General features: G+C 41.2%; 1 protein-coding gene across 2 annotated transcripts; it reads left to right on the top strand.

Moving 5' to 3' along the window:
- Positions 1-7813: 7813 nt before the first annotated feature.
- srp19 (signal recognition particle 19) lies at positions 7814-20408 on the top strand. 2 transcript variants are annotated; one of them, XM_080189004.1, is made up of 5 exons: positions 7814-7903; positions 13132-13207; positions 14489-14560; positions 14655-14763; positions 19529-20408. In XM_080189004.1, the coding sequence occupies exons 1-5, from the start codon at positions 7851-7853 to the stop codon at positions 19660-19662; spliced, it is 444 nt and encodes a 147-aa protein (XP_080045130.1). In that variant the 5' UTR covers positions 7814-7850; the 3' UTR covers positions 19663-20408. The 2 variants fall into 2 exon arrangements, with proteins under 2 accessions (XP_080045130.1, XP_080045131.1); XM_080189005.1 differs by lacking the exon at positions 14489-14560.
- Positions 20409-23651: the final 3243 nt, after the last annotated feature.

Genomic DNA, 23651 nt, shown 5'->3' with positions numbered 1-23651 from the left:
AGATAAGGATGCCAAAACTGCACAGAATACTCCAGGTGTAACCTCTCCAATACCCTTTACAATTGCAGTAAAACATGCTTATCCCTATACTCAAATCCTCCCACTATGAAGGCCAACATACCATTTGCCTTCTTTACTGCCTACTGTACCTGCACACTTACTTCAGTGACTGATTCATGGGACTCTGAGGTCTCATTGAGTATCCATCTTTCTCAATTTACACACATTCAGCTAATAATCTGTCTTGCTATTATTGCTATAGAAGTTGATAACCTCATATTTATCTACATTATACTGCATCTGCCATGCAGATGCCCACAAACTCAGCCTGTCCAAATCACACTGAAGCATCTCTGCATCCTCCTCACAGCCCACCCTCCCATCCAACTTTATATCATCTGCAAATGTGGAGATAATACATTCAGTTTCTTCTTCCACATCATTAATATATGTTGTGAACAGTTGGGTCCTAGCACAGATCCCTGCGGAACCCCACTAGTCACTGAGTGCCAATCAGAAAAAGACCCATTTATGCCAACTCTTTGCTTCCTATCTGCTAACCAACTTGCTAACCAACTTTCTAACCGTCTCAGGACATTATCTGCAATCCTATGTGCTTTAACTTTTTGCAGAAGTCTTGTCAAAAGCCTTCTCAAAGTCTAAATAAACTACATCCACTGGTTCTCCTCAATCAACTCTACTGGTTACATCCTGAAAAAATTCCAATAGATTTGTCAAGTATGATTTCCCTTTTGTAAATCCATGCTGACTTTGTCTGATTATATCATTGCCTTCCAAATGCTGAGTTATGGAATCCTTGATAATAGACTCTAGCAATTTCCCCTGTACCGATGTTGGCTCATTTGTCTATCGTTCCGTTTTCTCTCTACCTCTCTTTTTGAATAGTGGGCTTACATTAGCTACCCTCCAATCTGTAGGAACTTTTCCAGAGTTCAAAGAATTTTGGAAAATAATCACCAGTGGATCAACTATTTCCAATAGTACTCTGGGATGAAGATGATCAGGACCTGGAGATTTATCCATCTTCACTCCCATCAATTTCCCCAAACCCATTTCTCTACTATTGCTGATTTCCTTCAGCTCCTCACTAAAACTTCTCAGCACTTCTGAATCATTATTCATATCTTCCTTTGTAAAGACTGAAGCAAAGTACAAATTTAATTCTGTAGCCATTTCTTTATTCCCTGTTATGAATTCTTCCATTTCTGACTATAAGGGGTGTACAATCATTTTTGTCAATCTTTTTCTCTTTACATATCTATAGAAACTTTTATAGTCAGTTTTCATGTTCCCTGATAACTTACTTTCATACTCCATTTTTTTTCTTAATCAATCCCTTGATCCTCCTTTGCTGAAATTTAAACTGCTCTCAATCCTCAGACCTGTTGCTTTCTCTTGCCAACTTGTATGTTTCTTCCTTGAGTCTGATACTATCTCTAATTTCCCTGGTAAACCATGGTTTGGCCACAATTCCCACACCGTTCTTGTGCCAAACAAAATTAAACAACTCTGGAGGTCACCTATTCATTCTTTAAATGCCTGCCATTGCCTGTCAACTGTCTTTCCTTTCAGTAATATTTCCCAGTCCATCATGGCCAATTCGTGCCTCATACAATCATAGTTACTTAAGTTACAATAAACTACCTATATTGAGATTCTGGACTCTGGTCTCAGGATCAACTACATCATTATCCACATTGAGAAAGAATTTTACCATATTATGGTCACTCGTCCCCAAGGATTCCCTCACAACGACATTGCCAACTAATCCTTCCTCATTGCACAATACCCAGTCCCAGATGGCCTGCTCCCTTGTTGGTCCCTCAACATATTGCTCCAGAAATTTCTCCACTCTTTTACTGTGACTAATTTGACTCTCCCAATCTGTATTCAGATTAAAGTTGTCTATAGTCACAGGTGTTCCTTTAATTGTCTCTTTAACAGAAATTCAAACTAGGTATTTCTATTGGTGAGGTGAAAGTTATTAATACTTGGAAACAAAGTTGTGTTAACAGTTGGTGTTGCAAGTCTCCAAAGTCCCAAAAAATATTGAGAATGTTGGGTCGTAAACAGCTGTGCTTTAAATTTTACATTTAGTACCAAGATGAAGAAGAGTTGAGCTCACAAACTAAGTTAATTAATATTTCTACCTAGTTACAGTGCCCATGTAGTTCACACTGCCAAAGGGAAGCATGCAAAAGGAGCCATTGTAGAGATCAGGCCATTGTTTTTTGTGGAGTCAAAAGGATTCTGAAATCATTTTAAAATGTTGGGTATGCCTGATTCCAGGATTCCTGTCTCCTACACCCCATTTTGTTCTGGCACAGGATAAAGAAAGCCCAAACTCTGCACTCCCAACCGGCCAATGCCATTACACTGGTAGATATCTCTTAGCCTCTGCAATTTTTGTAGGTTCAGGTCAGATTCTCCAAGACTCATGGTTCACGATCCTAAGAGGATTTGTGAATGCTGGTATGAATTTGGGACCTTTTTGAAATGTAGTTTGAAAAGGGCTTACCCCTGCCCCCTCCATGCCAATTCATGGTCTTCACCTGCACTTCATAGACCCATGCCAAATTTATGCCAACCCTTGCCCCCCCATCCCCAATGATCCTTGTAACTTCCATGCCCATTTGCCCAGTGTACACTGCACAGAACCAATGAACCCTATACTAAAAATATGTGAAACTGCTGAACAAATCTAATGTTCCTATAACTTTATAGTGGTGACAGTCAAATAGATCATTAAAGTATCAATAACAGAAGTTCTAAGCATTTCACAGCTCTTAGCTATGTGCAAATAAACATTGAGACTTTGATAAACAAAATCACAAGATTAAAATGTGTTAGTTGTATGGAGAAATATGAGACAACTATTTCCTGTTGCAGAAATATATGTAACCAGAAGATCCAGAGGCAACATGAGGCTTTTTTGTGCACAGAGCTGTTGTGATCTGGAATGTAACACCTGAAAATGGTTGTGGAAGCAGATTCAATAGCAAATTTCAAAAGGGAATTGGATAAGCAATTCATAGGGAGAACATTCATAGGGTTTAGGGAAAGTGCAGGGAAGTGGAATTATTTGGATCTCTCAACCAAACACCTGACACAGACAGGACCACAGTGTTGGCAGCATTCCATTTCCTTGACTACTGACTTGATCCCTCACCCGCGCAACAGAACCAGATTATCAACTTTGTTGTATTTGACCAAAAGATGAGCTTCCAATCACATGTCTGTGCTAAGACCATTTATTTCCAACTCTGTCACGTAGTTTGACGAGCTCATCTGCTGCTAATATGCTCAAACATGCCTTGTTGCTTCTAGACTTGACTATTCCAATGCACTCCCAACTGGCCTCTCTCTAAATATAAGGTCAAACAAAGTTTTACCGCCTGTTTCCTTACTGACATCAAGTCCTGTTCTTCCATCACCCTTGTGACAGTGGCTCCCAATCAATCAATGCCTTAAATTTAAAATTGTCTTCCTCATCCTTATTTTCAAATCCATCAACAGTCTCACCCCTCCCTACCCTTAATCTTCTCCACAATTAAAACTCTCTTTGTTCTTCATTTAGTTTTCCTTTGTTCTTTGTTTAGTTAAGGCGTCATGATCGGCACAAGCTTGGAGGCCGAAGGGCCAGTTCCTGTGCTTACTTGTCTTTTCTCTTTGATATATCTCCGCAGATCCAATTCTGGCTTCTTGAGCATTTCTATTTTAATCTCTGTAAAATGGACAGCTACACTTTCAACTGCTGAACCCCTAAATCTTTCTGCTTACCTTTTATCCTTTAAAATGCTCCTTAAATCTCCCTGTTTAACCAAGCTTTTGTTCATCTGCCCAATACCCTCTTTGTGGCTGAATATAATGTTTTGTTTGTAGTGCCTTCATGAAGCACCTTGATTTATTTTATTATGTTAAAAGTATGTTATAAATATAAGTTGTCACTGATTTTAATGGTCCCTATTGAGATGGAATATTGGTCACAGCTTCAGTACAAGTCATGACAATTTCATGCGACACAGCAGTTTGATTGTGATTACTACTTATAATTCATAAGATCATTGAATTTCAATGTTCATTGAAAAACATTAGTTTACATAATAAGAACATAAGAACATAAGAAAGAGGAGCAGGAGTAGGCCATCTAGCCCTTCGAGCCTGCCCCGCCATTCAATAAGATCATGGCTGATCTGTCGCTGCTCAGTTCCACTTTCCCGCCCTCTCCCCATAACCCTTAATCCCCTCTCCTATCAAAAACCCATCAACCCGCGTCTTAAAAATATTGAGCGAGGCAGCCTCCACCACTTCAACGGGCAGAGAATTCCAGAGATTCACCACCCTTTGAGTGAAGAAGTTCCTCCTCAACTCCGTTCTAAACCGCCCCCTTTTTATCTTGAGGCTGTGCCCCCTAGTCCTACTTTCTTTTTTGAGTGGGAAGAGTCTCTCCACCTCTATCCTGTCCATCCCATTCATCATCTTATACGTCTCAATGAGATCTCCCCTCATTCTTCTAAACTCTAACGAGTACAAGCCCAGTTTATTCAGCCTCTCCTCATAGCTCAACCCCCTCAACTCCGGCATCAGCCTAGTAAACCTCCTCTGCACTCCCTCCAAGGCCAAAATATCTTTGCGCAGGTGCGGCGCCCAAAACTGCACACAGTACTCCAGCTGCGGCCTCACCAATGCCCTATACAGCTGCAGCAAGACCTCCCTACTTTTATATTCAATCCCCCTCGCTATGAAGGCCAGCATCCCATTCGCCTTCCTGACCACCTGCTGCACCTGCAAGCTGGGTTTTTGCGACTCATGCACAAGGACCCCGAAAATGTGACCTTAAAACATTTTTACAACTGTTCTGTTCTTATGAGGGCATTTTTCAGCATCTGGAGATGTCTATTGCGATCCTCCTCAGCTGTCACGGGCATTCAGCCTCTGATCTTCCGGTAAACGTTCTCCAAGGCAGCCTTCACGACATACAACAGCATAGAGTCGCTGAGCAGAAACTGATAGCCAAGTTCCGCACACACAAGGACAGTCTCAACCAGGATCTTGGGTTCATGTCACACTATCTGTAACCCCTGTGACTTGCCTGAACTTGCAACATCTCACTTACTGCCCTGTCTGGAGACAACACACATCTCTTTAACTTACACTTAATGCTATCTTCACTCACATTGTCTGCACCTTTCAGACTTGAATTACAGATTAGCTGTAAAGACGCACATTCCAATCAGTATTCTGTAAACTGTGTGTGCCTTTATATGCCTTGTTTATGATCAGAACTCTCCACTCACCTGTTGAAGGAACAGCGTTCCGAAAGCTAGTGGTGTTTACTACCAAATAAACCTGTTGGACTTTAACCTGGTGTTGTAAGACTTCTTACTATGATAGGGTCCCCAGGGGTCATTGTTAGAATCCATTTATATATATATACATACTTGGGTGCAATTTCAAAACGTCAAGTGGTGCAAAACTTGGAAGTATTGTGAACTGTGTTGAGGATAATAAACTTCAAGAGGTCATCAGCAGGGTAGTCATTTGGAAGATGAAATCTCATGCAAAGAAATAAAAATTGATTCATTAGGTAGAAAGAATGAGGAGAGGCAATATAAAACAAAGGGTATAATGCTAAAGTGGGTGCAGGAGCAAAGGGACTTGATATATATGCACAAATCATTGAAGATGGAAGCAGGTTGAGAAATGGTGAATAAAGCATACAGGAACCTGGGCTTCATAAATAGCACTGTGTACAAAATCAAAGAAGTTATGATAAAAGCAAAATATTGTGGATGCTGGAAATCTGAGTAGTGTGCAAGAAATATTCAGCAGGTCTGGCAGCATCTGTAGGCAGAGTGATATAGCATTTCAACATAACTATACCTTTGGTTCTTAAGTCATATTCAACTCTTTCTTGCTTCACAGATGATGCCAGATATGCTGTGTATTTTCAGCATTTTGTAAAGTTATGATAAACCTGATTAAAACACTGGTTCAATCTCAACTGTAGTGACCAATTCTGAAGGAAGGATGTGTAAATTTTGGAGAATGGTTCCAAGGATGAGGGACCTCAGTTGTGGATATAGATTTAAGAAGTTATCCAGGAAGAGATGATTAGGAGATGTATTTAAAGTCACGAGACGTCTGAAAGGAGGGAGGAACTTTGGAAGAAGTTTTAAGAGCCAGAAGGCGTTGATTTAACCTTATTGACAAAATAAGTAATGACAACATGAGGGAAACATTTTAGTGGCATGTGACTAGTGGAGTGCCGCAGGGATTGCTGCTGGGGCCTCAAACATTTAGCATATACGTAGATGATCTGGAGGAGGGGGCCGAGTGTAAGGTAACAAAGTTTGCAGATGACACCAAGATGAGTGGGAAAGCAAATTGCGTGGAGGACACAAAGTCTGCAGAGACATTTGGATAGGCTAAGTGAGTGGACAAGGATCTGGCAGATGGAGTATAACGTTGGTAACTGTGAGGTTTTCCACTTTGGAAGGAATAATAGCAAAATGGACCATTATTTAAATGGTGAAAAACTACAACATGCTACTGTGCACAGAGACCTGGGGGTCCGTGTGCATGAATCACAAAAACTCAGTTTGCAGGTGCAGCAGGAGATCAAGAAGGCATATGGAATGTTGGCCTTTATTGCGAGAGGGATGGAGTTTAAAAGCAGGGAGGTCTTACTACATTTATACAAGGTGCTGGTCAGGCTGCAATTTTGGTCCCCTTATTTAAGAAAGGATGTACTAGCTTTGGAGGGGGTACAGAGAAGGTTCACCAGATTAATTCTGGAGCTGAGGGGGTTAGCTTATGAGGAGAGATTGAGTAGACTGGGTCTGTACCCATTGGAGTGTAGAAGGTTGAGGGGAAATCTTAGAGATGTATAAGATAATGAAGAGGCTGGACAGGGTAGAAGCAGTGAGGTTATTTCCAGTTACAATGGAAACAAGAACTAGGGGGCATAGCCTCAAAATATGGGGGAGTCAATTTAGAACAGAGTTGGTGAGGAACTTCTCCCAGAGGGTAGTGAATCTTTAGAATTCTCTGCCCAATGAAGCAATGGAGGCTACCTTGTTAAATGTGTTTAAGTCACAGATAGATTTTTAACCAATAAGGGAATTAAGGGTTATGGAGAGCAGGTGGGTAAGTGGAACTGAACCCACTATCAGATCAGCCATTATCTTATTGAATGGTGGAGCAGGCTCGAGGGGCTCCTATTTCTTATGTTCTAATGCTACAAATGGTTGGAATTAGATGATTGCCTGGAGAGAGAAAAAATACAAAGCTATATGGAAAATGTGAGCCTGGAAGCTCAGAGTTGGGCTCTGACGGAAGGTCATCCATACTGGAAACATTGGCCCTATTCTCTCCCCACAGATGCTGTCAAATCTGCTGAAATTTTCCAGCATTTTCTGTTTTTAGTTCAGATTTCACCATCCACAGTATTTTGCTTTTAGCCATGATTGCAAGTCCTCGTGTGCTGGAAACTTTCTATAATTCCCTATATCCGGCTGCCTGAAGCACTATTTGGTTTCACTTACTTTCCATTTCTTTACTATAAAAAAAGTTTTAAATTTTTTTACGTCCGATATTTTCGTTATCCAATTAAACTGTTCCCTCCTCCTCTATCAAGGGCGGAATGGTAGTGGGGACCCCGAGCCTCATTGGCCGGCTTGTGTAAAGTCAGAAGTCAAGCGGAAGTTGCTGTGTTTTGGGGATTGACAGCCGCGTTATCCAATAGGAGGTGTAGGTGGCGGAGCTGTGAGCAATCAGCGCAGGGCAGAGTCCGGCCTCCTAGTGAGATAGGGCTGATTCAGCAGGAAATGGAGCGGGGCAACATGGTGTACATGAACAAGAGCTACGCCGACAGAGAGCGGTAAGAGCGGCGCCTGGGGAACGTAGCAATGTCTGGAATGATCCGGGAATCTGGGAAATGTCACAGCGTTCTATTTCTGGAATGTGGGGTTCCCCTGTCCCATTGTATTGTCATAAAGGGGGTGTCCCAGCTCTGTGCTGTTGGGGCTGGTAACGTATTGCTGGATTGCAGATATTCAACATTCCTCACTTTAATCTCCGGGTTTGGGGTCCTTCCTCATAAGCACTATATACAGCTGCGGGTGTGTCCCATTTCGGTCTGGCGCCGCTTCTTCAACAGTATTTACATATCATTCTGAGATATATCTAGTCAACAGGACCACTTGTCTGGATGGGGTACCCATACCAGCACTCATCCTGTGCGGCCAGCTGGCAGGGGTATTTGCAGACATTTTCACCCTCTCTTTGCACCAATGTGAGGTACCAATCTGCTTCAAGGAGGCAACCATCATCCCAGTACCAAAGAAAAGGGAGGCAGGGTGCCCTAATGATTATTGTCTGGTAGGGTCTGGCATCCATTGTTGTGAAGAGCTTTGAAAGGTTAGCCGTGGCACGAATCAATTCCAGCCTCCCAGATTGTCTGGATCTGCTACAGTTTGCCTATTCCCACAAGGGTCCACAGCAGATGTCATCTCCCTGGCCCTGTGTTCAACCTTGCAACACCTAAATAATAAAGACACTTATGTCAGACTCCTCTTTATTGACTACAATTCAGCCTTTAACACCATTATTCCCACAAAACTCCTGTCCAAACTCTGTGGCCTGGGGATCGGCTCCTTCCTCTGCAACTAAATCCTAGATTTCCTAACTTACAGATCGCTATCTGTAAGACTCCCTCCTCCATGATTTGTTTTCAGGATTCTTAAGGGGAAGGGGGATCAGTCACAGTTCGTGGTGCATATCGATACCAATGACATAGATAGGAGAAGGAATGGGGATTTAAAACAGGAATTTAGGGAGCTAGGTTGGAAGCTGAGAGTCAGGACAAAGCATATTGTCATCTCTTGTTTGTTGCTGGTGCCATATGCTAGTGAGTTGAGGAACAGGGAGAGAGTGCAGATTAAAATGTGGCTGCAGGGATGGTATAGGAGGGAGGGTTTCATTTACTTAGATAATTGGAGCACATTCTGGGGAAGGTGGGACCTGTAAAAACAGGACAGTTTGCACCTGAACCAGAGGGACACTAATATCCTGGGAGGGAAGTTTGCTTCAGCTCTTCAGGAGGTTTAAACTAATTTGTCAGGGGGATGGGAAAATGAGATGTAGTCCAAAAGCCAATGTTGAGGGTCATGAGGTACTGAGGAAGATATTGAGGTTACAGGAGTGTATAGGCAGACAGAATGGTGGATTGAAGTGTATCTACTCCAATGCAAGGAGCATCTGGAATAAGGTAGGTGAACTTGGAGCATGGATTGATACTTGGGACTATGATGTTGTGGCCCATACGGAGACATGGTTAGAACAGGGACAGGAATGGCTGTTGGCAGTTCCAGGGTATAGATCTCTCGATAAGAGTAGGGAAGGTGGTAAAAGAGGTGGAGGAGTAGCATTGTTAATCAAGGATAGTTTAACGGCTGTTGAAAGGCATTTCGAGGGGGATCTGCCTACTGAGGTAATATGGGCTAAAGTTAGAAATAGGAAAGGATTGGTTGCTAGTTTTCTATAGGCCCCCAAATAGTAATAGAGATGTGGAGGAGGAAATGGCAAAGCAGATAGGTGTGAAGGTCACAGGGTAGTTATCACGAGTGACTTTAGCTTTCCAAATATTGATTGGAACCTTTTATAGGTCAAATAGTTCGGATGGCACATTTCTTATACAGTGCATGCAGGAGAGTTTTCTGACACAATATGTGGATAAGCTGATGAGATGGAGCACATTGGTCTTGGTAGTGGATAATGAACTGGGCCAAGTGTATGATTTGTTTGTGAGAGAGCACTTTGGAGATAGTGACCACAATTCAGTGTCCTTCATTATTGCATTGGAGAGGGATAGGTCAAGGTTTATAGTTGGGGCAGGGGTAATTATGATGCGATTAGGCAAGAATTAGGGAGCATAAGATGGGAACAGAAACTGTCAGGTATAGGCACAAATGAAAAGTGGAGCTTGTTCAAGGAACAAATACCGTGTGTCCTTGATAGGTAGGCAGGCAGGGAGGAAAAGGCCGAGTGAGGGAACCATGGTTCACGTAGGAGGTTGAATGTCTTGTGAAGAGGGAAAAGGAAGTATATGTAAGGATGGAAAAACAAGGTTCAGTTGGGTTGCTTAAGAGTTACAAGGTAGCTAGAATGACTTTAAAAAAAGGGCTGAGGAGAGCTAGGGGGGACCATGAGAAGTCCTTGGTTGATCGGATAAAGGAAAACCCCAAGGCTTTTTATTCTTATATGAGAAATAAAAGAATGACCAGGGTGAGGTTCGGGCCAGTCAAGGATAGTAGTGGGAACTTGTGCATGGAGTCAGAAGAGATAGGTGAGGCATTGAATGAATACTTTTCTTCAGTGCTCACTAAGGAGAGGGGCCACGTTTTTGAGGATGAGTGTGTGATACAGGCTGATAGGATGGAGGAAGTTGATGTTCTGAGGGAAGATGTATTAACAATTTTGAAAAACCTGAGGGTCAATATGTCCCCTGGGCCAGATGGGATACATCCTAGGATACCTTGAGAGGCAAGGGATGAGATTGCAGAGTCTTTAGCTTTGATTTTTGGGTCCTCACTGTCAGCGGGGATAGTGCCAGAGGACTGGAGAGTGGCGAATGTTATTCCTCGCTTCAAAAAAGGAAATAGGAATGACCCTGGTAATTATAGGCCAGTTAGTTTTACTTCGGTGGTTGGTAAGTTAATGGAAAGGGTCCTGAGGGATAGGATTTATGACCATTTGGAAAGATGCAGCCTCATCCAGGATAGTCAGCACGGTTTTGTGAAGGGTAAGTCTTGCCTCACAAATTTGATTGAATTCTTTTGAGGAGGTAATAAAGTGTGTAGACGAAGGTAGAGCAGTTGATGTCGTATACATGGATTTTATTAAGGCGTTTGATAAGGTTCGCCATGGTAGGCTAATGAAGAAAGTAAGGAGGCATGGGATAGAAGGAAATTTGGCCGATTGGATACGTAACTGGCTGTCTCAGAAGACAGAGGGTGGTGGTGGTGGAGGGAAAATTTTCAGACTGGAGGCCAGTTACCAGTGGTGTACCACAGGGGTCAGTGCTGGGTCCTCTGCTTTTTGTGATTTTTATCAATGACTTGGAAGAGGGGGCTGAAGGGTGGTTTAGTAAATTTGCTGATGACACCAAGATTGGTGAGTAGTGGATGAGGTGGAGGGCTCTTGTAGGCTGCAAAGAGACATTGATAGGATGCAGAGCTGGGCCAAAAAGTGGCAGATGAAGTTTAACCCTGATAAGTGCAAGGTGATTCATTTTGGTGGGACAAACTTGAATGCAGATTACAGGGTCAATGGCAGGATTCTGAGGAATGTGGAGGAACAGAGATCTTGGCGTTCATATCCACAGATCTCTGAAGGTTACCATTCAAGTGGATAGAGCCGTGAAGAAGGCTTATAGTGTGTTAGTGTTTATTAACAGGGGGTTAGAGTTTAGGAGCCGTGAGGTTATGCTGCAACTATACAGGACCTTAGTGAGACCACATTTGGAATATTGTGTTCAGTTCTGGTCACCTCACTATAAGAAGGATGTGGTAGCATTGGAGAGAGTGTAGAGGAGATTTACCAGGATGCTGCCTGGTTTGGAAGGTAGGCCTTATGAGGAAAGGTTGAGGGAGCTGGGGCTTTTCTCTTTAGAGCGGAGGAGGATGAGAGGTGACTTAATAGGGGTTTATAAAATGAAGAGGGGGCTAGATAGAGTGGACGTTCAGACATTATTTCCTCGGGTGGAAGTGGCTGTTACTAGGGGGCATATCCATAAGCTTCATGCTGGGAGATATAGGAGGATGTCTGAGGAAGGCTCTTCACTCAGAGAGTGATTGGGGTGTGGAATGCACTGTCTGCTGTGATAGTGGAATCGGACACTTAGCAACTTTCAAGCAGTTATTGGATAGGCACGTGGAACACACCAAAACGATAGGGAGTGGGATAGCTTGATCTTGAGTTCAGACATAGCTCGGCACAACATCGAGGGCCTGTACTTTTCTGTGTTCTATGATCATCCTCAACTGCGGTGCCTCACAAGGCTGTGTCCTCAGCCCCCTTCTATATTCTTTATACATCTATGAGTATGGTCAAATTCTCCTCCAACTCAATTTTCACATTTGCTGTTAACATCATTGTAGTGGGTTGGATCTCAAACAATGATGAGATGGAGTACAGGAAAGAGAGAATCTGATGAACTGGTGCGACGACAGTAATCTCTCCCTCAGTGTCAACAAAACGAAGGAGGTAGTCATTGACTTCAGAAAGCATAGTGAGGACATGCCCCTGTCTCCTTCACTGAGGATGAAGTAGAAATGATCGAGAGCTTCAAGTTTTTAGGTGTCCAGATCAGCAACAGCAAAAGTCTGAGGACATGTACCAACTGATTCAAGAACAGCTTCTTTCCTGCCAACAGACTTTTGAATGGACCTACCTTGCATTAGGTTGATCTTTCTCTACACCCTAGCTATGACTGTAACACTACATTCTACACTCGCTCCTTTCTTTCTCTATGTACGGTATACTTTGTATAGTGCGCAAGAAGCAATACTTGTGTATTAGTATACAATAACAATAAATCAAATCACGGCTTCTAAACCATTTTCCAATCCACTGTGTCCCTAATGTTGCCAACAAGCCCTCCATTTGTGTGTGCTAGTTGATCTCCTATTGCACAAGCTATTTTCTGTGAAACCAGGAAGTACTGAGCAACTGGAATAGCAGTGAATCTCCAATATGTGTTAAACGAAAGTACTATTGAAAAAGAATAGGAAACAGCATTGCTGTAGGCTGTATTAAAGCAAGAGCTATGAGTGTGTGAATATTAAAAACAAATCTATTCAGCAGAAGCACTTTTATGCCTATAAAAGATCAACTTAAAATTTTTGGGATGTAAGTGCAGGCATTTGTGGTGGAAATCAGTCTTTTAAAAAAAAATTAATGATAGTGATGGTGTGGGGTGGAGTTAGATTAGCTTGCATGGAGAAGGAGCATGTAAATTTCTCTTAGTTATTGGAGTTTCTTGCGATTACCTGGGGAAATCTTTTGAGGTGGATTCAAAATCAAAAGTAACTTATTTTTGTCTTGAAGGTTTATTTGCATATATCCAGCGTACATAAACAGCAAAAAGACTATAGCAGAAGGAAGACGAATACCAGTAGAAAAGGTGAGATTAAGAAAGATTGATAATTAATGAATGGATTCTGCAGCCCAATTAGTTATGGCTGTGGTATGGCCTTTGTCTTCTATTTCCATCTTGGCTCACCAGTGTTTTGTACAATTCCAACATTATATCCTTTTATATTCTATATCTCTGCCAATATTCCCCATTTATTGTGTATTCTTTACAACTGTTCGACCTCCCTAAATATTTTACATCGCACTTCTCTATTAAAATCTGTCTGCCACTTTACTGCGCACTCCGCCAACCCATCGATATGGTTTTGTAGATTATAGCCAGCCTCTACATTATCCACGACTCAATCAATTTTTATGTCATCTACAAATTTTCCAATCATGCCCCCAACGTTCACATCCAAATTGTTAATATATAATACATACAGCAAGGATCCCAGTACCGAACCCTGTGGCACACCACTTGAAACAATTTTCCATTCGCAAGGGCGTCCATCAACCATTACCCTTTGTTCCCTGTTAGTAAGTCAACTTTTGCTCCTGTTTGCCACATAATCCTTTATCCCATGGGCTTGGTATTTTGACCAAAGAAGCGTCGGCATTGGAAGGAAGTGAAGAGAAAGAAACATCTGAAGGGTATTGGTGGACATGAGTTGCTGAAGCTTGTTATCCTTTAAACCTTAAAATAGCAAAAATGATTTTGATAAAGCATCAGCTGAGACACAAGGATGAAGGGAAATTTCCCCCTTACACTTGCTTGAAACCTTTCACATTTCTAATGTGTAGTTCTGATTAGAAGCATTAATTCTGTTTCTTCTCTGCACAGTTGCTACCTAACCTGCTGATTATTTTCATATCAATTATAGCACTAGTCTTGCTCATTCCCTGAATTATTAACCCAGGAATCAGCTTAGTGTCTGCCTTTTCTCTGTGTTCCTCGGCTACCATTTTCCAATGCAGAAATGGCTTGCAGCTGACATCCAGCCCTTTCCTGTAACTTCTGTGATCTCAAACATCTCCAATCTCTTAGCTTTACCGTTAGTTGCAGGACCTTTTGGTACCTTGTTCTGCCCACTGGAATTCCCTACCTAAACTTCTTCCTTCTCCTCTCCATTTTCCCCCAAATCACCAAGGTTAACAAATCTAAAGATCCTTTTCTTTGATAAAGCTTTTTACTTATTCTGCATCATTCCTGATAGCAATTTTCAGTGCTGCATGCATCTACTCTGTGAAATGCCAAAGTGCATGCTTTTCATAAAATGTCATATCAGTGGAAATTGTTGTCATTACTTTTTTTTATTTTTCTGTAAAGGCTGTTGAAAACCCAACATTTGGAGAAATTAGAGATGTTTGTGCAGCAGCAGGACTGATTGTAGCAGTAGAGGTATTTATTGTGTTTAATGTTAATTTTGCTGAATATTAAAGATATTTGGTATTTTTCCCATGTTCTATTAGTATGTGTTGTGCACCATTTTCAGAATAAACTCTACCCACGTGAGTGGAACAGAGATGTACAATTCAGAGGCAGAATACGAGTTCAGCTGAAAAATGAAGATGGGTCTTTATGTTTAGAGCAGTTTCCCACACGTAAGTAACTGAATCTATGAAACATGTACAAGAGTTGGTTAACTATGCAGCATGTCTCACACCTGAGGTGGTTTTTTTTTATTTTTCCTGAACAATATGTATAGTACTGTGCAGTTCATATTTTCAAAGCAAATAATGTAATTCCACTTGTGTGTTTTATTTATAAACACGGAAATATTTCACAGTACCATTAACCTAAAGACTAATTAAAGTGCTTGTCAATGTCACAGATCTGTTAACAAAAGTAAAGCTGATGAGATTGAAGAATCAGTGGCAGCATAAATAGGGATTGGAAACTGAAACCAGTGATGAATAGTTATTTTTCAGGGTGGATAGAAGTATACAGTGATATTCCTTGGGGCTTGATATTGGAATCACTGTCTTTTCTGATATATATTAATGACCTGAATAATTTCAAAGTTTGCAGGTGACATAGAACTCAGAAATGTCATTAACACTAAGGAAAGTAGCAGACTTCAGGAGGCTCGGACTAATAAAATGTCAGATAAAATTTAACAGCAGAAATGTGAAGTAATTTATTTTGGTAAGAAGGAGCAGCAATATAAACAGAATGTAGGATTTAAAGTGGGTTTCCTAATAGAGTTGGCTGGGAGTGTATGTACACACATGCTTGTAGGTGGCAGTAGAAGCTGAGAAGGCTAATGGGAGCCTTGACCTTATTAAAGCAAGGATGTTATACTAAACCTTTATAAAATACTGATTTGGTCTTGCCTGGAGTACTGTGTTACATTCTGGGCACAATGTTTTCGGAAAGATGTCAATGCCTCGGGATGAATGTAAAAGATGGAATGATATTAGGAATGAAGAACTTCAATTATGTGGAAGATTAGAGGAGGAGGTTTTCCTTCAGGCAAAGAAGATTAGGGCAGGAAGTTTGCAAAGATGATGTGTGTATATATAGAGCAAAGAGGAACCACTTCCAGTGGTAAATCAGAAAAATTGAATATGTTTGAACGAGAACCGGAAGCCACATGAGGTAACACTATTTATGCAGTGAGTCATTGTGATCTGAAATGCATCGCCTGAAAAGGTGGTGGAAGCAGATTCAGGAGTAACTTTCGAAAAAGGTAATGAATAACTACCTGAAGGGTAAATGTTTATAAGGTAGGGGGAAGAGGAGAGTGGGACTAATTGGACAGCTCAGGCTGAGTGGGTCTAATCACCGTCTCCTGCACCACATCATTCCATGATTCTAAGAATATTGATTGAAGACTCTTTGTCAAGACATGTTGTGTTGTTGTGCAGTAACAGATTCAAATTGCTTTAAGTATCTCTACGCTAGTCATATGATGCCATTTGAGCAGTGTGAGAAGCTGATTTTTCAAACACCGGATAAATGTCAAAGGCCACAAACCAATGAATGTCCTAAATCCAGTTGTACTGGAGGTGAGTCAGGATAGCGTGAAGATTCTCTTTACCGTGTGTACACTTTCCTCCAAGTAACTTGTTCAGTTGGACATCAGCAATGACCTTACAACTTGTGCAGTGATGAGTTGTATTCATTTTAAATGGAAACCTCTCTGTCTTGTGATGTTGGTTTATCTGTTTTATTCTTTCTAGATTGTGATATTACAGACATGAAAATGACAAAAATGGGCCATTTGTCCATTGGGTCTGTTTTGATGTTTATCTTGTACATGAGCAGTAGTTCTCATTCACTGTGTTCCTTTATTGCTGCTGCTGCTTTAACTTCTGATTAATCAGGTGTTATAACCCAGCAAAATTCTCCTTCCATTTTGTACATTATTAAAGTTTGCCCAGTGACCAACAACAATTGAAGAGATTGATAACAAGACTGACTTCACTTTGCAAGCATGTCACGTGGTTTTGCCTTCTTAGCTTGGAGCATGTATACAAGTTGGAATATTCTTTGTTCATGAGATTTACCAATTACTGAGAACTTTGTTTAATATTCACTGATTTCTCATGACGCTGTGGTGTACTGATGGAGTTATAATAAAATGACCTCGGGCATTTGTCGCATTTTGACATTACTTGCTTTCATCAACATGAAGGACCACATCATAAAATTTGACAGATACAACTTTAAGACAATTTAAAATAGAAAATTCTAAAGCTACACAATGGGCAGTCAGCAGATCAACTTTGGGTGCCATTTTTATCAGAACTGAAAGATGGGCAAGTTTCCCAGTTGGGACTTTGAGATGACAGGGTATGGAGGTTTTTTATAATTCATTTATGGGATGTGGGCATTGCTGGCTAGACCGGCATTTATTACCTTATTATTGAGTAGCAGCTGGAGGGGAAAAATGACCAATAATGTAATTATAGAAGCAAAGTGGTTGGATTGAATGAACTGCAAATTGTTTAAAATATGGGTAGGAAGCATGATCGAAAGCAGCGTCTCTGAAGAATTGGAAGAATATTGACAAAATCTTGGGGGGGGGGCAGGAAATAATCTAGCCATGTAGGAGGATTTGGAAATGAGTTATTTGAAAAATGTATTCACCAAACAAGATAAAAATACTTCAGAATCATCTAGCAGATCCCCTAGGGCATTGCTAGCATCAGTAGTCTTGGGCCTAAAGCATGATATCTGATGTTTGACATCTGCCTTTAATGATACTTGAATTAATTAAGTCACAACATATTACTTAGTTCTTTTTATTATTGGCATGTCCACCGTATGGTCACAAACCTCCATATAAAACCTTCAGTTATATTCATTTCTTGAGGCTTTGGAGAGGGTTAAAAAAAAGATTTATCAGGATGTTGTCTGGTATGGAGGGCATTAGCTATGAGAAAAGTTTGGAGAAACTCAGTTGGTTCTCACTGGAGTGACGGAGATTGAGGGATGACCTGATAGAAGCCTACAAGATTAAGGGGCATGGACAAAATGGATAGTCAGAAGCTTTTTGTCATGGTGAAAGAGTCAGTTACTAAGGGCATAAGTTTAAGGGGCAAGGTTTAAAGGAGATGTACAAGGTTTTTTACACGGAAAGTGGTGGGTGCCTGGAATTCACGCCAGGAAGCGGATGCGATAGTGACTTTTAAGGGGCATCTTGACAAATACATGAATATGATAGGAATAGAGGGATATGGTCCCCAGAAGAGTAGAGGTTTTAGTTCATTAGGGCAGTAGGGTCTGTGCAGGCTTGGAGGGCCAAAGGGCTTGTTCCTGTGCTGCAATTTTCTTCGTTCTTTATTATGCTGCAGAAGGAGACTGATCGGCTAAGACCATGTTGCCTTTCTCGAGCAGTCAGATCAATCTTGTTCCTCAAAGTCCTGCGAGTAAATTTCTGTTGAGTGACTTGTTCATGCTGGCGCTCTTGTACTGGATCTAGAGAGCAGAACAATTGGGTTGGAAACTGGAGCATAGAAATCGGGGAGTGTAGCAGTGAGGTTGAGAAATTAAAATACATCCTGTCACTCCTGGGCTGAATTCTGTGCAGTTACCAGAGTGAATGCATCCAAAATTTGGCAGAAATGTGGTAAATTCATGAAAGGAGGAATGTGACATTAGTGCACTTTTAAGATTTTATTTTTAATCCTGTTCTCTGCAGTTGTAAGCAGTCCTCTTCAGTTTTTATGTTGCAAGGCCGTCAGCTAGAAGTCCTTTTAGTGCTACTTAAATGGCTTTTGTTTATTTTTACTCTGGGATCTTTTCTAACCTTGCATTGTAAGGGGGAAAATTGATAAGTCAAAGTCAGATGGTTCTTCCCCAGGGAAAAAATCGATGGTTTTGTTTTCAGTTTTAGTTTAGAAGGGTGTGGACATCAGACTGGAAAGCAATGTTTCTCTCTCTGGTTTTAGAAATTCTGTTGTTAATTGAAAGCAATGTTCCTGGCTTTCTGGGGTAGAAAATTGTTGGTGGTTGGCTTGACTAGAGTCATCTTGGTGTTTGAGAAGCTGTTCTGATTCCCAGGTTGTCTGTGCATGCCTCAAGAGAATTGCAGCATTAACCAAAGGGCTAAGTTCTAGTATCACGTGAGCATTAGTCTTTGCTGTGTTAAACCGGTGGAAAGAGTTTTGTTTCTGGGATTAGTTTGATTGGGACATTTTCTATATTCATTAAGGATTATATAATTTCATTTTTTTTCTTGTTTATAAATTGTTAAGTTCTTGCTAATTTTCTTTCTATGCGTGTTAACTGTATTCTCAAATTAACTTTGTTTGATAAAAGCTCCTTAGTGTGTCATTTGAATCATACTTGAAGTGAAACATCTCATACTCACCCTGACCAAATTCAAAGTGCAAATCTTACAATCCAGGCGGATTTCTGATCTGAATTATAATAGGAAATATGAATAAAGTTGATATCAAGAAATTAGTTGTTACCTCTGATTTTTGACTGACCTGGGAAGATATACTTTTCTAACAGTGCTGTTAAAGGGGGGGAGGTTCCAGGATTTTGACCCAGTGACAGTGAAGGAATGGCAACATACTTCCGAGTCAGGATGGTGAGTGACTTGGAGGGGAACCTCCAGGTGGTGGTGTTTCCAGGTGTCTGCTGCTCTTGTCCGTCCTGCTGGTGGTAGTTGTGGGTTTGGAAGGTGCTTCCTAAGAATCCTTGCTGAGTTTTTGCAGTGTATCTTGTAGAATGAAATAGTTGGGTGGTTCCAAATGACCAAGTGGGGCAAGAAAGGGACACTTGAAAATATTTTAAGCAGACCCAAACGTGCGTCTCCAAGGGAGCTTATTGGCACTGAAAATAAATGTGTAAACCGAGAAGCTGTTTCAGTCACTAACAAACCCTATTTTTCTACCTCTTCTCTCACTCCAGGTAAGTCAGTAATGTTACATGTCGCTGAAATGATTCCAAAACTGAAAACCAGGACTCAGAAGGCTGGAGGGGGAGACCAGAATACACAACCAGGAGAAGGTGGCAAGAAAAGCAAGAAGAAGAAGAAGAAGTAATTCTATTCATGACACTAGCTTTAGTTATATTTATTTTTTACACCATTCCTATATAGTAAACCCATTGAGCATGCTGTGCTTGCATTTGGTCCATAACGTAAGACAAAACTGGCACCACCTTGTTCTTAGTAGTTGGGAGGGAATAAATTCAAAATTATAATTATTTTAGATTAAGGTAGGAACATATTCAGATATTTCTTAAAAGGTGCCCTATGGTTAATTTTTCATTGCATTTCTGACTTCAAGTTCGTGCCCATAACAAAATGATATAATTCATCCCTTTAAAATGCGATGCCATTTTTGAAAGTCCAAAGATGTGTAGGTTAGGTGGATTAGCCATGGTAGATGTGTGGGATTACCGGTATAGGGTGGGGTAAGATGCTCTTTGGAGAGTGGGTGCAGACTTGATGGGCCAATTGGGCTCTATCTGCATTGTTTGATTATTGGAGAGCTTAATGAAGTTTGGGCTGATGTAGATTTGGCAGAGCTTTTTTTTGGGGAGGAAAATTATCAAAAAATAAGTGTGACTGACATTCAAAGTAAGAATTTGTCAGCGTATGAAGCTGCAAAATTTAGCTGACATGGACAAGATGGGTTAAATGCTCTGCTGTTGTGCCATAAATGTTAACTATATTTGCACAAAATTCAATATCTGTAAAGTATGCTAAAGCTCTTTTGCTTAAAAAAAAATGCATGCCCTTTGTCAAGCTGATCGTAATGAAATAAAGAAACAGTTCTGTTTTCAATTGCAGATTCTTATTTTCAAAATCGAAGTGTAAGATGAAGAGTGCATTTAGGTACAAAGTAAAGTACAGAATTGGAAACGATCAGGCCACTCCCAACGATTGACCTACCGTTGTTTATTGCCTCAATATTTCCACACTAACTTCCGCACTGTAATTTTTCTGCGTCTTCCTTCTTTTAGACCCAAGCTAATGTTTGTTATTCATTTACGAGATGTGGACATTGCTGCCTAGGCCGGCATTTATTGTCCATCCCTGATCGTCCTTGAGAAGTTGGTGTGAGCTGCAATCTTGAACTGCTGCAGTACCTGAGGTGTAGGTGCAGCCACCGTGCTGTTAGGGAAGGAGTACCAGGATTATGACCCAGCGACGCTGAAGGAATGGCAATGTACTCCCAAGTCAGAATGTTAAGGGGAACCTCCCAATGGTGGTGTACCCAGATATCTGCTGCTCTTGCCCTTCTGGATGTTCGTGGGTGTGAATTTGGAAGCTGCTGCCCAAGAACTCATGATGAGTTGCTTTTATGCATCTTATAGTTGGTACACACTACTGGGGGGATTGAATGCTATCCCTTCCACAAACAATCAGGCAGCTGCTTTGGCCTTGATGGTGGCAGGCTTCCTGACGGTTGTTGGAGCTATACTCAACCAGCAAATGAAGAGTATTCCATTACACTCCTGACTTGTGCCTTGTACATGGTGGACAAGCTTTCGGAAGTTAGGAGACGTTTTAGTTGCTGCAGGACTCCTAGCCTTTGACCTGCTCTGGTAGTCACGGTATTTATATAGCTAGTTCTCTTTCTGGTCAATGGTAACCTCCAAGATATTAAAAATGGAGGATTCAGCAAAGATAATGTCACTGAATATCAAGGGGCGATGGTTGGATCCTTTCTTTTGGAGATGGTCATTGCCTGGCACTTGTGTGGTGCAGATGTTACTTGGGCACTTGTCAGCTCAAGCCTGTACAGATATTGTACAGAACTTGCTGAATTTGGACATGAACTGCTTCAGTACTGAATATCATGCAGTCATCAGTGAACATCCACACTTCAGCTCTTCATCAATAGCCTTCCTTCCATCATAAGGTCAGATGGTTGGGATTAGGATGTAACGCTGACGAACTCCTGCTGAGATGTCTGGAGCTGAGCTGATTATAAAATAATAGAATCCCTACAGTGAAGAAGGAGGCCATTTAGACCATTGAACCTGTACCAACACCAATCCCACCCAGGCCCTATCTGTGTAACCTCATATATTTACCCTTCTAATCCCCCCTGACACTAATGGACAATTTATCATGGCCAATCCACCTAACTTGAACATCTTTGACCTCCAACCACCACAACCGTCTTCTTTTGAGATAGAGATTGCCATTGACTCCAGTTTTGATTAAGGCTACTTGATGACATTCTCAGTCAATTGCTGCCTTGACATCCACTCTCATCTCGCCTCAAGCATGCAGCTATTTTGTCCATTTTTGAACCAAGGCTGTAATGAGATCAGGAACTCTGTGACCCTGGTGGAACCCAAACAGAGTCTGAGAGAAGTTTATTGCTGAGCAAATGCCTCTTGGTAGCAATGTTGATAATCCCTTCCATCACCTTATTGATCGAGAGAAAATTGACTGGGGGTAATTGGCCAGATTGGATTTGTCCGGCTTTTTGTTCACAGAACATATCTGGACCATTATTCACTTTTCCAGGTAGATACAAGTGTTATAGTTGCACTGGAACAAAAAACATTCCTCCAGTTTGATAAGTGTTGGAAGAGACCTTGTTGAACATGAAACTTCCAAAAGTCATTAAGGCTATGTTTGGGTTCGTTCAAAGATGTGAATCATCTGGAAGAATTGATTGTGTTTTCAGGTCAGTTTGTAAAATGGGTGTTTATTGGAAGAAAGTGCTAAGATGTGTTGTTACTGTCAAACTGCTGTCATCTTTGGGACTACCTATAAGAAAATAGCAAGACATGGACAGAGTGGATAAAGAGCTGCAATTCCCCCAAGTTGAAGGGTCAGTCTCGAGGGGACACAGGCTCGATGTGAGGGGCAGGAAGTTTAGGGGGGATGTAAGGAAAAACCTTTTTACCCAAAGGGTGGTGATGGTCTGGAATGCACTGCCTAGGAGGGTGGTAGAGGGGGTTGCCTCACTTCCTTTAAAACATATCTCGATGAGCACTTTGCCCATATCCCTGTATGTTATGACGTGCCAAGTGCTGGCAGATGTGATTAGATCGGAATTCAGGTGTTTCTAATGTGTCGGTGCGAACTTGATGGGCTAAAGGGCCTCTGTGCTGTAAGATTCTAGGACATGAGTCATCAATGTCAAGATTGAGATATTCAAGGCAGATTAAAAAATCTCTATGAATTTGAGGAGCTTCTCAAAGAGCATTTGTAAAGTTATGAATATTGTGGCTCAGGGAAGACCAACATTTTAGTGTGCAGCACCTAATGACGACTTGATCACAATAATGGCAGAGCAGCTCAGAAACCAATTCACCAAATGAAGTTAAAAATGCCAAATACTATTCCATAATAATTGATTAAACACCAGATGTGAATTATTTGGACCAATTAACATTAACTGATTTGTGACCAGCGATGGTGAAGTTGTCAAGCGATTTCTCTGTTTTGTCCTCTACAATCCTGCACTTCTGAGTGCCTAGAAGCAATTGCTTTGGAAACCATTGTAAAGTTAGGTTTGGACATCACATATTGTCATTGGCAGAGCTTCAATAATGCTGTAGTTATTGCAGGAAAATATTCAGGTCTATTCTACAAGCAAGACTGAACAATGTAAGTCCCCCTGCATTATTCACCACATGTTCCAGTCACTGCCTGAATTCAATGTGCAATACAACAGCTAAATTGTGTTTGACAGCTGTACTTTTTTTGACTTTGCTCAAAACCTTTTTGATTTCCATCCATTGGTGGAATATGTTGCAATCGTGCTTGGAGCGGGCACGTGGAAAATATGTGACAGTCTAAAGAATTTGTGACACCAGGTGCAGATGCTGTTTTGGCTTTGAAACTGAATGTTGTCAATATCAGACAAAGTTGCATCAAATTCAGAGAAACCATGTGTTTGTAGTATGGCACAGTACTGAGCATTGCTACCTCACAATGCCAGGAACCTGGATTCCACTTTGGTTAACTGTGTGGAGTTTACAAATCTGCCCCCCCATGTCTGTGTGGATATCCACCAGGTGCTCCGGTTTCCTCCTACCATCCAAAGATGTGCAGGTTAGG

Source organism: Carcharhinus amblyrhynchos, chromosome 5 (assembly GCF_965287045.1).
Source record: "Carcharhinus amblyrhynchos chromosome 5, sCarAmb.v2.hapA, whole genome shotgun sequence".
NCBI classification, from domain to species: domain Eukaryota; kingdom Metazoa; phylum Chordata; class Chondrichthyes; order Carcharhiniformes; family Carcharhinidae; genus Carcharhinus; species Carcharhinus amblyrhynchos.
The sequence above is the reverse complement of the archived record's forward strand: the minus strand, read 5'-3'. Positions and strand labels throughout refer to the sequence as shown.

Bases quoted from the DNA above. Each gene is read 5' to 3' on its own strand.
- srp19 (XM_080189004.1), top strand. From the start codon at position 7,851: ATGGAGCGGGGCAACATGGTGTACATGAACAAGAGCTACGCCGACAGA. The intron at 13,208-14,488 runs GTGAGATTAAGA...TTTTCTGTAAAG, and splicing joins GACGAATACCAGTAGAAAAG to GCTGTTGAAAACCCAACATT. The intron at 14,561-14,654 runs GTATTTATTGTG...CACCATTTTCAG, and splicing joins GACTGATTGTAGCAGTAGAG to AATAAACTCTACCCACGTGA.